Here is a 19426-nt window from a genome sequence, read left to right as displayed (position 1 = left end):
TGAGAAATCTGAAAAAATTTCTTATTGAAATCTCATATTCATTCATATTTTCAGTCGAATTATAATGTTATACGTTAACGCGGTTGAAATCCGCGTGACTGCGCTTAAAACTGCTCGAGAGCATAATCGCAGAACAAAGTAACAAAAAATCGCTCGTAAAACCTATTAATTTGACTGAAAATATAAATGAATATATGAGGTTTCGATAGGAAATTTCCTCAGCTGTCTCATGGTGCATTCAGATTTTTCGATCAATCTGATTTTCACAGAGAAAAATCAAAAATAACCCTGCAAAATCACTTTTTCCTACTTGATTATTATGAATGATTTTCGCTAGAACGCGAGCGAACATCTAAATATTCACAAATGTATTTGTACGCTTTAACAATTATATATTAAAAAGAAACTGTTAAGAAATATTTCATCGTGCATACATTTACAGGGGATTTTTTGAAAAGAGTTGAATTGAAATTTATTCATAACATATAATCAATACTCGACGTCTGTTGGTATTGGTTAGACTTGTTTGCTGTTAATAATATTAATGCTTAGGCCTTGGGTTTTACCTCAAATAGCCCAGGAGTTCTTTTTTGTTTTTTTCTAGTAGGCGCGACTTTTTTTATGTTTGTATGTATATGAGCTATATCGTGTCAACTGCTCCCCCCTCTCCTTGGATCAGAGTTGTAATTTGATTTTTCATATTTTATTCTGCTTTCCAAGGGTGAATATGAAAAAATGATTGAAACATGATTTTTTATGTAAAATTTGATGAGGAATTCAAATTGTATGTCAAAAATCATATTCATAAACTCTAAGTACCTTAATTTCAAAATTTCAGCCTCAGTGGCAAAAATAAAATGTTCGTATCCAGCGATATGGGCAATATTGTAATATTTTCTTCTTTAAATCCAAATACAACTCCTGATAAATGTTGGTCATCGGCAGACAAACAGACTTAATTATTGAACATGATAAGAGTCAAGAATAGAGGAAATCTAGAGAAAAACCATGCGCTATTGACACATATGAAGCTCGATAATGAAGTCTGTTTGTCTGCTGATGACCAAAATTTATCAGAAGTTGTATTTTGGTGTATCGATGAACATATTACAATATTGGCCATATCGCTGGATACGAATGGAAAATTCCAGGAAATTGGACCTCACCATCAGAAAGCTGAGGAAATTTCCTATCGAGAGCACTAGTTATTTATTTCTTTGAGGGGCGTTTTGATACTTTTACAGCGAGTTAGAAATTGAGTGATTTGGCCAAAAAATGCCGTGTGGCAGAGCGCTAGGACACTTTAAGAAATTTACCCCAAATATACCTTTCAAATACAAGGTATTTATTATTTATACGCATTGTAAATACAAGGTTTTTATTATATATTTTATACATTGTACATACAAGATTTTTACTATATATATAATAAAATTATTTTTTTATTAGTCATCGATTTTCCAGATTTGTTGGGGACACAAGAATTTTAGCGCAAGATTGATTCAACGCGTAATGTATAGATTACAATTAACTTAATTCTGATACAGAAGATTGAGTGACTATGTGAGAAAAAAATCATGGAATTTTTTTAATTCAAAATCGTTTCAAAATATTATAGCTTTTTACTTAATATTATTCTAAAAATTCCAGGGTGAAAAAGGAACCTACTGAAGTGTCGTTGGATGAATGTGGAGATGGAATAATGAACGAGCTGACTGATCATAAAAACGCCCAACTATTGCCGTTTCGAGATAATTTGGTGAGTATTATCAGCATCTGCTATCGTTTGTTTTTGATGAAAATTTTTACTCCACTATAACTTTCAACAGGTCCTTAGGATTCCAAGATGCGACGATATGATGATTGAATTCGAATGTAAAGATGTGAAGCCCGATAAGAATTTATTATTACGAAAGAAAATAAATTCAAACAAAATTAAAGAAGAACCCCCGGAAAAAATTAAAGAAGAAGTTGTCGACGACATGGCCGAGGAATCGAATTTGAATTTTGACGGTGAACGCAATAACGATATGGAAATAGTTTTTGAATGTCAAGATGTGAAGCCCAATAACAATTTATTGTTACGAAAGAAAATGGATTTAGACAAAATTAAAGAAGAACCCCCGGAAAAAATTAAAGAAGTTGTCGACGACATGGCCGAGGAATCGAATTTGAATTCGAATGGTGAACTAAATAACGATGTTGCAATTGAATTCGAATGCGAAGACGTCAAGCCCAGTGTGGATATACCAGTAGCAGGGAGAACGAAAATAGAAAATTTTATTGACAGTAGAGAAGAGATGAATTTGAATTGTGAACCAGTCAAACAAAATAAAAAAAAAAGAATTATGAAAAAGTCTACCCTTCAAAAGAGACTTAAATCACAGAGGGGTACACTTCAAATTGGTAGCACCTCGGCGCATAAATCACGTAAAAAAAAATGTGCTCAAAAGAGCAAACTCAAAATAGATGCATTGCACAAGAAACTTCCTTTTGAATGTGATATATGTAAAAAGAGATATACAGAAAAAAGCTCTGTCAAAAGGCACATTGGAAAGATACATATGGGTAAAAAATGCGCTCAAAAAAGCAAACTCAAAGTAGATTCGTTGCACAAGAAACTTCCTTTTGAATGTGATATATGTAAAAAGAGATTTACAGAAAAAAGCTCTGTCAAAAGGCACATTGAATTGATACATATGGGTAAGAAGAAATATAAATGTGGAAAGTGTGGGCAAAAATTCAGAACCAAGAATTCTCTCCAAATTCACATCGATTCGGTGCATAATAAAATCCCTTATGAATGTGATGTATGCAAAAAGAAATTCCTCGTGAAGAGCCATATCCAAAGCCACATTGTTAGAATGCATAGTGGAATCAAATTCACATGCGTTACATGCGGAAAGGAATACTGCACGAAGGGTGAGCTAAAAATGCACACAGATTCGAAGCATAACGGTAAGAGACACGAATGCGGTACATGCGGAAAGTCATTTTCAGCTCAGAGAGCACTGCGAGCTCACATACGTTTGCTGCACGATAAGCATACGCATACTTATGAATGCGATCGATGCCAAAAGACATTTCCCAGCGAACGTTATCTCGAAACCCACATTCTCTCGAAGCACAGTGGAATCAAATTCACATGCGATACATGCGGAAAGGAATGCTCCAGCAAGATATTGATAAAATCGCACATCAACGCCGTACATAACAAAATCCTTCACCCATGTAATATATGCGGAAAAAAATTCATGCACAAAACCACCATCAGAATGCACATCGATTCGGTTCATAAGGGTATCAAGCATAAATGCGACACGTGCGGAAAGATTTATACGAATAAGGGTAATCTCCGCGCTCACATCGCTCAGGCGCATAAAAATAAAAAGACCTCCCATGCGTGTGGTACTTGTGGAAAGACATTCACGCACAGAGCCAGTCTCAAGCTCCACATCAGTTCCAGACACGAGGGTGTCAAGCATAAATGCGGTACATGCGGAAGCACATTCACAACCAAATCCAGTCTCCAGAAGCACATCGATGCTCTGCACAATGGTATCGGACCTAAGTGTGAATTATGCGGAAAGGTATTTTCACGGAACATCGCTCTGCAAACCCACATCGATTCGATGCACAATAAAATCACTCATAAGTGCGAAACTTGTGGAAAAGTATACTCTCGTGTACATACTCTCAAACGACACATAGAAGAGTCGCATAATAATTTTGCCTTGCCTTGTGAAGTATGCGGAAAAATATTCAAACGAAAGCAGAATCTCAAAGCCCATATCGATTCGACGCATAACGGTATGGGGCCCAAATGTGAAATATGCGGAAAGAAATGTCTATCAAAGCAGCAACTCAGAGACCATATCGATTCGGTGCATAATAAAATCACTTATCCATGTGATATCTGTAAAAAGGAATTTAAAAGCAAAAGTTATCTCAAAATACATAACGATATAGTACATAAGCGCATTAAACATCCGTGTGATTTATGCGAAAAGAAATACTCTAAGAAGGATGAACTCAAACGCCACGTCGAAGCGGATCATTATGGCACCACACATGCATGTGACAAATGCAATAAGACATTTAAACGAAAGGATAAACTCAGATTCCACATTGAATCGATACACAATAATGGTAAAAAACATGAATGCCGCGAGTGCGGTAAGAAATTCGCTACAAAGTACGAACGCACAGTCCACGTCGATGCGGTTCATAGAAAAATAACTTTTGAATGCGATACCTGCAAAAAGAAATTTTCCACTAAAAGTTATCTCCGAGTTCACATCGATTCGGAGCATAATAAAATTACTCACGCATGTGATATATGCGGAAAGTCATTTCCACGAATTCCCAGTCTCAAGAGGCACATTGAGACGACGCATACTAATATCACTCATGCATGCACAAAATGCGAAAGTACATTTAAACGAAAGGATGCGCTCAAGGTCCACATGGATAAATTTCATCGCAAGCGCGGTAAGACTTCTTAAATACGTTCACGATCTGTAAGTGCATTCACTCTAAACCCAAAAGAGTAATTTTCGAACATACTAATTTTCGAAAAGAGTAAGCTGCGTTATTTACTCTTTTAAAAAAAGTAAATAACGCAGTTTACTCTTTTGAGGTTCGAAAATGACTCTTTTGGGGATTTAGAGTGTTCCTTCCAAGATTTTCTTCTATGTAAACCATAAAACAACCACATGTATGTTAATAAAAATCTACAATTTATTTTAGAAAAGAAAAGCCTTTTTTAATCATAGCGCATAGCGTTGCCAGCTGGGCGCATGATAATGGCTTGGTGCTCAACGTCTCCAAGACAAAGGCCATAATGTTTGCTTTCGATCAAAACCTGATGCGCGTTCAGTGGGACCTTTGCAGTGAGATCGTGCTCGAAGGTACCGAGACCCCCTTCGAAGATTGTGTCAAGAATCTTGGACTAATGATGCATCGTTCTCTCAGCTGGAAGAATCATGTCATTATGCTCCACTTCGATTATCGACATCAAAGCTACCACTGGCATCAAACTCAAAAGACTACTCAATTGAGGAGCGCACCTCGCGCTCCTTCTGGCAAGTATGACAGAGAGAGCTGCGGCGTTACGCTACTTATATACACAGTGTCGGCTTTTTTCGCTACCAGCGAAAACTATTTTTCACTCTCATTTGAATTCTATTACATGTATAAGTTACATTTTTAGGCTTGCTTTGATCAAGATCATCATCAAATAGTCCCTCCTGAAAATAAAGCAAGAAACAATCAGCCCAAATAACCCAAGTAACCCAAATTAAAGAAGAGGTAAAAAAATTACCGGATCGCTACTATCCTCCGCTAAGTAGACATAGGTCTCTGGGTGGTGTTTGTCGCTGCTCTTACAAACATGGTTTCGCAAAGTCTTCAAATTCATTTTGTAGTAGCGATAGTCCTCGTACTTCTTGTCCACCTTGACTGCCTTTTCGTCAACGAGAAGCGCAAATACACGATCTGATCGACGCGCCTATCTGCTTAATTTGTTCCTCTACAAGATGATATCAACCGCGCGTCCAGAGTATCTCAGTGATTTCTACCATCTACCCAAAGATCTGATCCGTAGATCTGCACGACACGCTGGTGGAGCCCGGACACTGGAAGTTCAATTTGCAGACCCCACTACTTATAAGATGGGATTCGCCATCCAGACAGCAAATGAGTGGAATTCGATTCCAGCACAGATCCGCTCGGCTAGCTCGCTCCCACTGTTCAAACGATTGTTGCGAGACCATACGAAACGCTCACCTAGTGCTTGATAATTGTCTGCTTGTCATGTGTAATTGTAATTTTTGTAATTTTTATTTTGTTCATGTTATTAGTTACTAGAATTCTGAGAATAGTTTTAGTTGAAGTTAGCTTTATTACTTTTTGTTATTGTTGGCTTTCTGCTCTGGCTATACTGATTTATATTGTCGTTAAGATTTTGCATCATTTTGTACATTTAAAATTTAAAATTTAAAATTGTATTGTGTTTTTGCCACTTGCCATTCGGCCTCAATGACCTTGGCATAATAAAATTTGTTCAGCCCCAGCGAAAATTTTTTATTAAATAAAGTGCATAATAATGTTGTGAACTGTAATAAAAAGTAAAAAAGTGTAAAATAATGTAAGATTATTAACGATTTCGGACATATGTTACGTTTTTCTACGTATAACTACAAAGATGAAAACCCTATGAATTCAAGCCCATTAATGGCTATATATTTACTCTAAAATACCAAGTATGATCAAACCCAGTAAATAAATTTTTATTCGTGATAATAATTCAGTTTCCCATCGAAGTTTACATAACTCAGCTTTGATTCGATTTGATTTTAGCAAAATAAGAATCAGTTTATTTGTTACGAGGCTGCGAGCTACATCAAGCTAATCTTTGTTCAATGTTACTCAGCGAAAATATTAATTACGATAAAAAAACTTTTATACAACTCCCGAAATTTTTAAAATCTCAAAGCGCCTACGTACAGGCAACCCGCCAACACGCACGTGCAGTCGCTTGAAATCGAGCTCTCTCGTCACATTGTTCGTAGCTTCGAAAATCTCACACCTTCATAGAGATCGAAAACATAAGCCAATGAGCGCTCTCATATAGCAATAAAATTTTGAATTTTGATATAGGTGCAAGCAGATGTTACCTCGTTCCATCTCGACACAGATTCATCGATTTTCATCAATCAAACATACGCTTGCTTTTTAAAAGTGTTCACATTTTCTCTCGGACATCGACCACGTGCAAGACTCCGTCAAAATGTAAGTCGAAAATTTATTCATTCTCTTCTTTTTACATTAATTTCATTGTTATTCCTCGCATAAGCAACTTCAACATTCTAATGAATGAATAACTGCCAACAATAGCAATCAATGATTAATAGCCATTATGTCAAGAGTAAATCTAGTTTCATTCTTACTACGCCCACAATTGCTTGGTTAGTCGCCAAGCTTTTTCAAACTTACGTGTATCGTCCGATCAAAAAGTGTAGCATGCGATGTAGTTCGAACTCTGCCAGTTGCTGCTTAAGACTCTAACGTATGAAATATATGTATGTGGCATTTCACGTCAACTCTCGTAGTGCCGCACAGCGCGGCATTATTTAATCAAATCGCTAATTTTATAACTCTCTATAAAAGTACCTAAATGCACCTACAAGAAAAAAGTAACGCGCCATGTCGATGGGAAATTGCCTCAGCTTTCCAATAGTGAGGTCAGATTTCCCGAAATTTTCAGATTTACCCGGAAAAAATAGTTGGAAAACTTTAAAGTCGATTATCTCAAAAACTTCACTTTTAAAATTTTTCTAAATAGTGTAGTTCGAAAGATAAAAAATTTGTCCATCCATATAAATACTTTCTAGAGATTTTAGCAAACTATAACGAGAGAAAGAACAAAATACGGGGCTTTTTTCGTGGTTTTTGCATGCTCGACCGTCGCAGCGCGCGATAAAACCTGACTTGAAATGACACACATGAGAAACATCGCTAGTCGCAAACTACGAGTCGATTACAACGTGCAACACCCACGATACGATATATGACGTATTCCACGCTCGATCAGACAGTGTGCTCGTGAGGGGCATTTTTTAATGTACCGCAACTTTTTTAACTCGCCGTGAACAGCGCAATTATGCCTGAAAAAATATTGCATATAATTCCTATAGACTTTTATCTGTTCTTTCCACAGGGGGTATTAGTTTTTCAAAAAAAGTTAATTTTCATGGAGAAAATTGACTTTAAAGTTGACTCAATTTTTCGGCAAGTATACCACCTTCGATTTTATTCGTAGATATCTCAATCGATAGGAAATTTAATAACAAAGATTTAAAAAAAATTCAAGTTGAAGACTCAAACGGTTCAAAAGTTATGAACAATTAAGTAACAAAAAACAAGGTTTTACGGATGAATTCTAGCCTCGTGCGGCCGCTCTCTGCTTAACCGGTAGAAGAGGGGGTAACGGGAGTCGAAGAGAATAGATGCCCGCTGCCGTTAAACCACGTTTTTGCTACTTAATTTTTCATAACTTTTGAAACGTTTGAGTCTCCGACTTGAATTTTTTTAACTTTCGTATTAGATTACCTATCGATTGAAATATCTATGAATGATGCGAAGAGGGTATACTTGCCGAAAAATTGAGTTAACTTTAAAGTCAATTTTCTCCATGAAAATTAATATTTTTTGAAAAATTAATACCCCCATTGGAAAGAACAGACAAAAGTCTATAGGAATGCTTGTGCGCAATATTTTTTCAGACATAATTGCCCCAGCCACGGCGAGTTAGAAAAGTTGCGATACATTAAAAAATGCCCCGCTCGAGCGCACTGTCTGGTCGAGTGTAAAATACGTCATATTCTCATGTTCTTGTGGTAAAAAATGTAATTTATAATTATTGAGAAAAATTGGGAATATCTATACACAGCCGCTCTAATGCATAGTACACATTCCACCAAACTAACCATTGTTTCTCAATGTAAAGACCTTGAGGGCACGTTTTGTATATATTTTAACAACGATAAGTGATTGAAAATTTGAAATAAAAAAAATTGACTACAAAAACACGATTTTTGTGTGAATTTGCAATTTTTTATTATAAATTGTTAATTTACGCAATTTCAAATACCACCTTTGGAAAGAGCACTGTTATACCATAAGGTATTGTGATTTTTATAATTTTTCTCGTGTCGACTAAAAAAATTCGAGGCATTATAAGTGCGCAAAATCGAATGTCAAAAACGTGTCCTTTGAGCGTTAATGGATTAAACTGATTATAATAATTTCAGGGTGAAAGAGGAACCATCTGAAGTGTCGTTTGACGAATGTGGAGATGGAATAATGAACGAGCCCATTGATCATAAAAACGTCCAACTATTGCCGTTTCGAGATAATTTGGTGAGTATTATGAGCAACTGCTATCGTAATTTTTTTTAATGAAAATTTTAAATTAACTATAAATTTCAACAGGTCCTTAGGATTCCAAGATGCGACGATATGATGATTGAATTCGAATGTAAAGATGTGAAGCCCAATAAGAATTTATTACTAGGAAAGAAAATGAATTTGACCAAAATTAAAAAGGAATCGAAGAAAAAAATAAAAGAAGAAGTTGTTAACGACATGGCAGAAGAATCGAATTCGAATTTTGACGGTGAAGTCAATAACGAAATCGAAATCGAATTCGAATGTCACGACGAGAAGCCGAATAAGAATTTATTACTAGGAAAGAAAATGAATTTGACCAAAATTAAAAAGGAATCCAAGAAAAAAATAAAAGAAGAAGTTGTTAACGACGTGTCAGAAGAATCGAATTCGAATTTTGACGGTGAAGTCAATAACGATATGGAAATAGTTTTCGAATGCGTAGACGTCAAACCCAGGAGAGCGAAAAAAGAAAATTTTATTGACAGTGAAGAAGAAATGAATTTGAATTGTGAATCAGTCGAAAAAAATAAAAAAAGGAGAATCGCCAAAAAGTTTAACCATCAAAATAGACTCAGAGCACAGAGTGATACGGATCAAGGTGGTAGCATCCCCATGCGTGAAACTCGTGGAAAGAAATGTGCACGAAAACCTAAAGTAAAAGTTGACTCGTTGCATGATAAAACTAGTTTTGAATGTGATATATGCAAAAAGACATTTGCACAAAACGTGGGTCTCAAAAGGCACATGAGTCGAACACATAATGGAGCCATTCATGCATGCGATAGATGTGATAAGACATTTAAACGAACAGATGCCCTCAAAGACCACATTATTGCAATCCATAGTGGTATGAAATATAAATGCGGTAAATGTGGGAAGAGATTCATTTCGACAAGTGAACGCAAAGCTCACGTCGATGTAGCGCACAATGGTATCACTTTTCAATGCGATTTTTGCAAAAAGTCATTTGCACAAAAATTTAATCTCCAAATTCACATTGATGTAATCCACAATGGTAAGAAGCATCAATGCGGTATGTGTGGAAAGAGATTCTCTTCGACGGGTGAACGAGAAATTCACGTCAATGAGGCGCACGATGGTAAATATTTTGAATGCGATGTATGTAAAAAGACATTCATGCACAAAACCACCATCCGAATGCACATCGATTCAGTACATAAAGGTATTAAATATCCGTGTGACATGTGCGGAGAAAAATTGGCTACGAAGCAAGATCTCAGGATCCACATCGATTCGGTGCATAGTAAGATCACTTTTGAATGTGATATATGCAAAAAGACATTTGTCTGTAATAGTTCTCTCAAAACCCACATCAATGCAATACATTATGGTAAATTACATGGATGCGGTACATGCGGGAAAAAATTTAAAGCGTATAGTGCTCTCCAAATTCACATCAAAGCAGTGCATAGTAAAGCTACTTATGAATGTGATATATGCAAAAAAACATTCCCCTGTAAGAGTTATGTCAAAACCCACATTGTCGGGATGCATAGTGGTACCAAGTTTTCATGCGACACATGCGGGAAGAAATACTCCACGCGTGGTATGCTTAATAAGCACATCGATGCGACGCATAAAAAAATCTCTCATCCATGTGATATATGCGGAAAGTCATTCAAGCAAAAATATGGTCTCCAATTTCACATCAATACTGCACATAAAGGTATCAAACATAAATGCGGCAAATGCGGAAAGAAATACGCATCTAAAAGTAATCTCCGACTTCACATCGATGCGGCGCATAATGGTACCGGACCTAAATGTCAAATATGTGGAAAATTATTTTCACACCATTTAACTATGCAACGCCACATCGATTCGATTCATAAAGGTATCACTAAGTCATGCGAAATATGTGGAAAGGCATTTGCTCTTCAAACTAATCTCAAATCACACATAGATTCAGTGCATAAGGGTATTAAACATCCGTGTCATATATGCGGAAAGAAATTCTCTACGAAAGGTGAGATAAAATTCCACATCGAAGTAGTGCATTGTAAAACCAGTTTTGAATGTGATATATGCAAAAAGACATTCGCGTGTAAAAAATATGTCCAAAACCATATTGTTTTGACGCATTGTGATAAGAAATATAAATGCGGCTCGTGTGGGAAGAAATTCTTTACGGAGGGTAAACGCAAAAAACACATCGATTTGGTGCACGATGGTAAAAATTTTGAATGCGATATATGCAAAATGGTATACATGCACAAAACCAGTATCCGAAAGCACATCAAATTAATGCATAATGAAATTACTCATGTATGTAATATATGTGGAAAGAAACTCAAGACTAAGGATCATCTCAAAAAACACATCGATGTGGCACACGATGGTAAAAATTTTGAATGTAATATATGCAAAAAGACATTCACACGAATTGATTATTTCAGAGCCCACATGGAAAAGATGCATCGCTAGAGCATTGTATTATAGTCATTTACGGTCGATATAACTAATTTATAAAAATTCTTTATCATTGTAATATTATAAATGCCTTCTATGTCATGTCATGAAAAACGACCTAAATTTTAATAAAAGACAATAAACATTTTCGAAGAAAAATGCTTCACTGTATTATTTTTATTGTATGATAGATATAACTTAAAATTACCCAGAAGGCCTCGATCGAAGCCGAAGTAACGATATGATTATGCCTCGTTCGTATTTAATTGAAAACTCTTAAGTTTATGTTATTTGTTCAGTCGAATGATATTTTTTAAATACTACTTATATAACAATTGAAATAATCAACTCGAACTTCTGCATTCACAGTCGCTTACTTGAAGTCTCTCGGTATACATCGCGATATCCCTCGTTAACGCCCAAAATTGTATAAAAAAATAATAACGATCGAGCCTAATTCAGCTTGTAATTGTTTATTTTCCATACAAAAGGTTGAAGAGGATCGAAATCGTAAGCGGGTCGCGTCGCACCAACTAAAACCTTTATCGTCTCGACTATATAACGCAACGAACTGCTGACAAATCTTTTTTTTTCTTTATTCATTATTTTTTTTCAGCTTCTCTTATATATAAATATATACAAATTACAACTACGAATATACAATTGTTTCACTATACAAAATATCCATGCGTAAAAGTTACACACACACACACACGCGCGCGCACACACAAATACATTACAACACATCGTCGTCGTCTTCGTGGTCGTCATCATCGTACACGATACGAAACACATATGATAATAAATAAATAAATTTACATCGTGTAATACACCATATCGTCGTGGATTATTTTTTATCTACAAATTATTGTCCTTCCTGACCTCGTCCATCATGAGGATCCTCACCGCGTCGAGCTGCTTGTCGATCGCGCGACTGATGAAATTCGTCCCGCCGTTGCTCTTGTTCGTCGTCGTCGTCGTCGTCGTCGTCGTCGTGGTCGTGATCATCTCGTCCACGACGTCTTCGCCGGAACCACCGGCATTATTGGCTGCTCCACCATTGGTACCTCCACCAGCAGCACCAGCGCCTCGACTCGTTCGGCCGGCACGATGATGGGGCAGGGCGTAGCGCAGCTTCTGCCAGAACCACGGATCGCCCCACTTGACGTAGGTGTTGCTCTTCAGGTAGGCCCGTAGATCGTCGTCGAGCGCCTCGATCGGCCCGACGTCCTCCATGAGCACGATCACGAGACGCAGCCGCATCTTCTCGCTCAGTGCGAGCTTGTGGGCCGTCTGGAACTCCAGTCGGCCCCACTCGCTCTCGACGAAGCTGCGCGTCAGCACGATTATCGTGCGACAGGACTCCTGGACGCTGCGCTCGATCTGCTCGACGATCCACTCGCCGGCGCGCCAGTCGCGCACGTGTATGCAGAGCCGATAGGGCTCGGGGCCCGACTCGAGTTTGGCCACCAGCTCGTTCATCACGAAGTCCTCGTCGGCGTGCGAGTAACTGATGAAGGCGTCGTAGAGCTTGTCCTTGTCGATCTCCTCCTCGCTCACCAGGCCCAGGCAGAGATTCATGGAGTAGAGCCAGATCTGGATCTCGCGCTGGTAGCAGTAGTAGAGGGCCAGCGAGCAGCCGAGCACGAAGCCGAGGACGCCGACGCAGGAGCAGAGCCAGGCGAGCCACGTGGGTACACCGGCGCCGAGGAGGCTGGTGCAGAGCTGCTGGGCCGTGAGCGAGGCCAGGCTCGTGCCGTTCTCGTCGGCGCAACGGACATCGGCCAGATTCAGGACGTCGGAGGCGCGCTGCTGCACGAACAGCAGCAGCTCGTGGTTGGGGCAGTCGCAGGACCAGGGGTTGTCGTCGAGGCCGAGGCGCTCGAGCTGGGCCGACGAGCCGAGGACTCGAAGGGTGGCCGGGTCGATGGTCGTCAGATTGTTGCCTCGAAGATTCAGCGCCTGTATAGCAAAATTTCACCTCGGTCAAATTTTCTCCCTACGTAATGATACTACGGTACTCGACAAAATTATCGCAACACAAAATTTCACCGAAATTTTGTCAATTATCAAATGCTTCTACATTGGTTTATTTTCATCTTATCGGGTGAATATCGGGATTCAAGTCAATATCCAGTTACCAGTAGTGTTTAAGCGCAACTTTAAAAATTACTGAAAAAAATTCATTGTTTGAACGAGTTCATGAACTACGGTGAATTGTTTATCAAGATCTAACATACACTATCGCAAAGTGCTCTTTTCAATAAGTTATTAAAAAAAAAGAATAGATGAATATCTCGACTATAATTTTTGCGCTCTGTAGGTCATTTTGAAGGTACGATTTCTGTACGAAAAATACTCAAAAATATATTTGATTTTAGCTAAACAAGGTATTTTATGTACTCTAAATGGTACCTTCAAAATGACCTACACAGCGCAAAAATTATCGTAGAGATATTCATTCATTTTTTTTTTAATTACTCATTGAAAAGAGTACTTTGCGATGTTACTGTAATCCATGGACACGTTAAAATAATCAATTTTTTTCAATTGGTTTTTTCAATGGATTTCAATGAGACAAAATTTCCAAGAAATAAAAAAAAACAGCTCTAACAATGAATACAGAACAAGATAGAAGCATTTGAAAAATCGGTAAGTCGGCGATAGTTTTGTTGAGTAGCGTGTACAACGATCGTCATTTACCTTCAAGTTGGGCGCGGGCTTCGTCTGCTCGAACTCGCCGATGTCGTTGTCGGCGAGGTCCAGGGCGCAGAGTCGCTCGTAGCCGGCCTGCTCGAATCTCGGCGCTCGCCTCAGCGAGTTGTGGCTGAGATCGAGCTCGACGCAGTCGGCCTGGCCGTGATTGGCCAGTCTCGGCGGGGCCTCGGTCAGGTTGCGCTCCGAGCAGTCGAACAGCAGGGCCCGATCGGCCGGCCTCAGCCAGCAGTCGCACGGTCCCGTGGGTCCGCACGCCTCGTAATCGTCCGCGCCATCCTCCTCCTCCTTCTCCTCATCCTCCTCGTCCTCGTTCATCTTGTCGTACTCGACGTCGACGAGGCACTTGAAGCTCGATGCCTCGAAGCTGCTCAGCAGTCGGCCGGTTGCGTAGTCGGGCCCGTAGCAGCGTGCCTCGTCCAGATCGAAGCTCACGTAGGCCCGCGCCTGGGGCGTGGTGCTCTCGCCCGAGACGTGGCGCAGCAGCGGATACAGGCTGCAGTCGCACTGCACGGGATTGTGGCCGAGCTTGATGCTCAAACGTCGTTGCTGCTGCTGGAGCTGGTCGAGGTTCGCCGTGAGCAGCTCCAGCTGGTCGAGATTCACGACGGCTATGCGATTGTGGCGCAGATCGACGTCCAGCTGGGACGAGACGAATTGCAGATCGGTAGTCTGAGCGGAAAAAGATTAATCAATTGATGGAATAAAAATACGTATCTCGATGAAACTTCTTTCTTTTGATTTTTTTTTATGATTCAAAGAAAACTATTAATTTGATTATTATGAAATTTTAGTACGAAAATTTTACTACTACTTAGAATGAACTAAAATAAAAAATATCAACGTAATATTTTTGGAGTTGGGAGCGATTTTCGAAATAAAATCGATGCTCGTAAGACTTGAAATTTCAGAACGATCAATTGATTCCTTTGAATTTTTTTATTTCTTTTTACATTAGACACTGAGTCATAATAATTTAGGAAATAATCGTTTCAAGTAGCGCAAGGACAATTTTAGTCCAAGTGCTCACCGACACATAACATCATTTATCAATATCAATCTGTAAATTTTTCCGTATGTCATGATAATCGCTAAATATTTTTTCATCGAGAGAGGCTTTTGTCAATAATTAATGTCTAAATAATGACCTCAAAAAATTTATTAATATCAATCTAATTTTTATAATGAATGTTAAAAATAACATTTACAAAGATTATTTGACCTTGTCTGATAAAATTTATTTACCGATTTTTCTGTCTGACAAATAAATTGCATTTTTCACTATTTTTTTTGTCAGACTGAAAAATCTATAAATAAATAATCTTTGTAAATTTTATTCTTAACATTTACTGAAAAAATTAGATTGAAATTAATAAATGTTTTGTGGTCATTACTTTGGAAACATTTATTCGCAAAAAGTCGTGGTTGACATAAAACTTTTTAGCGAATATCTGTCAGACTGGGCTTTATAAATACATATAGAAATTTACAGATTGTTATTTATAAATGATCTTAAATTTTAGTGGGCACTCTATTAGACTATTTAGTATATGTAAAAAATTTTAGGGGAATATGTCAGATATATTGAGACGTATAAGGTCCTTTTAAAAATTACGTACCATCAGAGAGCTAAACTGATTGTCGGACAGGTCGAGCTTGCGCAGCTTGGCCATGTTCAGGGTCCAGTCGGCGTAGATCTCCGACACGTTGTTGTTGGCCAGATAGAGCTGCTCCAGCCGCGCGCACGGCCTCAGCGGCGACACCGAGCCGAAGTGATCCGTCAAACCGGTGGCGAGGCTCAGTCGATTGTTGGACAGCCGGGCGACTCGGAGCTCGACCAGATCGGCGAACGCGTCCAGGTGTATGTGCTCCAGCTGATTGCTCTCGAGGTTCAGCTCTTGGAGCGACTCGAGGCCGCGCAGGCTCAGTCTATGAGCATTTTTCATGAAATTATCATTGTACGATTTTCGGGGATGGTTGCTTTACGTTAAAAAAAAATAATAATCTCACTCGTTGATGGCGCTCAGTCGATTCATCGATAGGTTGAGCTTGGTCAGCTTTCTCGTCCTGGCGAACAGACCATCGGGTATCACCTTGAGATCGTTGAACACCGCGGAAAAGCTCCTCAGCTCCGACTGATCCTCCAACAAGCTCTCCGGCAGACTGGTCAGGAAGTTCTTGTCGAGATTCACGTCGCTGAGATTGCGACTCGCCCTGAACAGATCCGGGGGCAGCCGGTGTATCTTGCTGCGGCTCAGCACGACGCTCGTCAGGCCCGGCAGATCGGCCAGCAGTCGGCGCGGCAGCTCCGTGATATTCGCCCGGTTGTTCGGCATCTTCAGCACCTTGAGTCGCTGATTGGCCGAGAACAGACCGGGCGGCAGATAGGAGAAACGATTGCCGCCCATGCTGAGCACCTCGAGCTCCGTGAGCTCGGCGAACAGGTCCGCAGGCAGGGTGACCAGCTGATTCTGCTGGATGTCGAGGGTGTGCAGGCTGCGGCCGAGGCCGCGAAAGGCCGAGGCCTCGAGGTGCTCGAGCTCGTTGGACCAGAGATTGAGGAGCTCGATGCGTCGCAGACCGTCGAACAGGCCCGGCTTGACGCTGCGCAGCTCGTTCTTGCCGAGCTCGAGGGCGCGCAGCTGCGGCGACTTGAGGAAGAAGCCCGAGGGCGGATCGATCCGGGTGTTGCGTAGCTCCAGTACACGTAGATTCGGCACGCCTGCGAAAAAATCGAATCGATGTCGAGTTATATTGCTTTTGAATTCTTTGATTCTTGAATTAATTCAACACAAGAATTAATCATTTTTGGACATAGCTTTTATAATGACGAGTTATATCACTTAACAAGGAGACTACATGAGATGCGGGTCACGAAATGTCATGAAAATTTTTTTCTCATACAAAAATAATTTTCAAATTTATTGAAAAATCTTTGTGATTTTCTAACCCACAACAGGACATCTTAAACGAAAAATTGCAAAATGTACAAGTCTTAAAATTAGTCAAAGAATACATTTGAATTTTTTCAGAATTTTTGAAACCAACTATCACATATTTTCAAAGGTCTCTGAAATTCTTGAGAAAAAAGTGAAATCGCGTTAAATTTGGGCCTTTGAAAATAGGTGATAGCAGGTTTAGAGGATTCTGACAAAACTCAGACGCACTTTTTGACTAATTCTAAAACTTGTACATTGACCAATTTTCCGTTTAATATGTCCTATTACAAGTTAGAAAATCACAAAGATTTTCCAATAAACTAGAAAATGATTTTTAAAATGGGCCTTAAGGCCCATTGGATCAAACTAAGCATAGGTAGCTTTATTATTAAATACCAGGAGACCAGAAAAAAATTTTCAGGACATTTGGTGACCCGCATCTCATGTGGTCTCCTTGTATGAGGGGTTCGAAAAATTTTCGAGATGTCATTTCTTGCTCGGAGAAATTTATATATGTGACTTTTTTGACTTATGGCAAAATTTATTATGAATGTATCAAATTTTATTAGAAAATAAATATTATAAAAATACGATAATATAGTAGTAAATTTTGTCATACGTCAAAGATTTCACAATTTTACTATAAAGTATATTCATTTTTCCTATCAAAGTTTCTCAGTGTACGTAAAATTTCACACAATTATTTTAAAACTTTTATAAATACCCATGTTGTTGTTTTTGTTTTTAAATTACCCACATCTTTCTATTACAAGTTTTTTCGACTATTTTGACATCAGATTCCGAAAGTACGTGAAATCTCACGTAAGAAATGACATCCTAACAACTTTTTGAACCATTTTCTAGTCGAGCTATCAAAAAAAAAATGACAAATTCAGGTATCCAAATGCTCAACGGTATCAAAATCATCTCATATCGTACCTCTGAGCAGATCGAGCTTGATCTCGTGCTGGGACAGGTCGTTGTTGGACAGCGTGAGTCGCCTCAGGCCCGGGAACGCGGCCAGATCCTCGGGGCTCAGCTCGCCCTTGAGATTCTCGAGATTCAGCTGCTCGACGTCGCGCACCCCCAGTGCCTGCACGACGCGCTTGATCTCTCGGGCGCCCGGCATCGGACAGGCCGACCAGATGATCCTGGCCACGGGGCCGATGTCGAAGCGGACCTGGCGCAGCTGATCCGACCAGCGGGTCGTGTTGCCGGCGCGACACTGCAGCCGCAGATAGGCGCCGGGCCCGATCACCATGTCGAGCGAGGGCCTCGCGACGATTCTCTTGTTGTTGTCGTTGACTTTGTCGTCGTCGTCGTCCGGTGGGACGCAGTGGATCCTGTACTCGTTGATGTCGCTGGCGTAGCAGTGGCAGGGAGAGCCCGTGGGGCATTCCAGGGCCAGGGTGGGCCTCGTCGCGCACCAGAACACGAGCAGCAGCGACACGAGCAGGCCCACGGCCGACAGTCTACCGGCGAACGACATGACGTATAGCTCTCTCTGCTCGATGAGAACTTTACTTTAACTCTTGCTTCGAAATTCTTCGTCTACCCGATGTCGCGCGGATAACCCATATAAGTTATATATCTTTTATAATAAAAAAAAAGAGAGAGAGAGAGAGAGAAGAGAAAAAATTGTAACGACGATGCACCCTATCGAATAAACACAGCAGCAGCAGAAGCCGTATTAGACTGTGTACACACAACCGGTTAATTCGAACGCACGCACAGAGAGAGAGAGACACGGTAATTCGATATATCAATCGAACACACGCACGAGACACTTGTATACAACGGCAGCGACGAACAATTTTTCGGTGTATATCATATACACGCACTGAATTTTTGGACACTAATTGATAACTATATAACAATGATACACTCTCACTCGTTGCACAGCACAGAAAAACAACGACGAACAAAAAAAAAAAAGGACGCGCTGTATACAGTAGTAGCACGGAGCACAGAGTCAACGCGAGATTTATAAACATACAACACACAGACGGACGTGTAGAACTCACGTATTAGACACAGCGATCTCGCCTTTCGGAGCGAATCGTACGGGGCGGCATTTCATCAACGAGAGACTCTCGTTACTACTACTACTGCCGCTGCCGCTGCTGCTACCACTTCACGGCGAGGCCCGCGAAGAATTGAACGCGCAGGGACACGGGGGGCAGCCCCCAGCTCGTTGGCTGTATGACAGAGAGAAAGAGAGAGAGAGAGAGAGAGAGAGAGAGAGAAGCAGGAGATACACCGGTCGGAGCGCGCGACACACGACCCACGCGCGCGACGCAAATCGAGGAGAGAGCTTATGTTTCCTTTAAAAAATAGTTTCATTCGTGTTAGGATGTACGCGTGTGTTTTTTTTTTTTTAGATTTAAAAT

The 19426-nt window shown here is 40.0% G+C and overlaps 2 protein-coding genes across 2 annotated transcripts; one reads left to right on the top strand and one right to left on the bottom strand.

Annotated features, from left to right (window-relative positions):
- The first annotated feature begins 1982 nt into the window (after positions 1-1982).
- Positions 1983-9032, top strand: LOC106655500 (zinc finger protein 761-like). Its single transcript, XM_023459011.1, has 6 exons — positions 1983-2600; positions 3375-3590; positions 4011-4195; positions 4750-5088; positions 8814-8922; positions 9003-9032. The coding sequence occupies exons 1-6, from the start codon at positions 1983-1985 to the stop codon at positions 9030-9032; spliced, it is 1497 nt and encodes a 498-aa protein (XP_023314779.1).
- A 2807-nt stretch (positions 9033-11839) lies between these two features.
- Positions 11840-19194, bottom strand: LOC106655515 (protein toll-like). The gene is made up of 5 exons (XM_014375938.2): positions 17976-19194; positions 16108-16819; positions 15717-16026; positions 14086-14769; positions 11840-13344 (listed from the first exon to the last, which is right to left on the bottom strand). The coding sequence occupies exons 1-5, from the start codon at positions 18523-18525 to the stop codon at positions 12241-12243; spliced, it is 3360 nt and encodes a 1119-aa protein (XP_014231424.1). The 5' UTR covers positions 18526-19194; the 3' UTR covers positions 11840-12240.
- Positions 19195-19426: the final 232 nt, after the last annotated feature.

The sequence above is a fragment of the Trichogramma pretiosum genome, unplaced genomic scaffold (assembly GCF_000599845.2).
Source record: "Trichogramma pretiosum strain Unisexual culture from Peru unplaced genomic scaffold, Tpre_2.0 scaffold73, whole genome shotgun sequence".
Lineage (NCBI taxonomy): Eukaryota > Metazoa > Arthropoda > Insecta > Hymenoptera > Trichogrammatidae > Trichogramma > Trichogramma pretiosum.
This window is presented reverse-complemented; position numbering and strand designations above follow the sequence as displayed.

Coding starts and splice junctions, on each gene's coding strand:
- LOC106655515 (XM_014375938.2), bottom strand. CDS start 18,525: ATGTCGTTCGCCGGTAGACTGTCGGCCGTGGGCCTGCTCGTGTCGCTG. Junction 16,820..17,975: donor CAAGCTCGATCTGCTCAGAG/GTACGATATGAG, acceptor ATTTTTTCGCAG/GCGTGCCGAATCTACGTGTA. Junction 16,027..16,107: donor CGACTGAGCGCCATCAACGA/GTGAGATTATTA, acceptor AAATGCTCATAG/ACTGAGCCTGCGCGGCCTCG.
- LOC106655500 (XM_023459011.1), top strand. CDS start 1,983: ATGGCCGAGGAATCGAATTTGAATTTTGACGGTGAACGCAATAACGAT. Junction 3,591..4,010: donor AGTGTGAATTATGCGGAAAG/GTATTTTCACGG, acceptor TTATGCGAAAAG/AAATACTCTAAGAAGGATGA. Junction 4,196..4,749: donor GGTAAGAAATTCGCTACAAA/GTACGAACGCAC, acceptor AATTTATTTTAG/AAAAGAAAAGCCTTTTTTAA.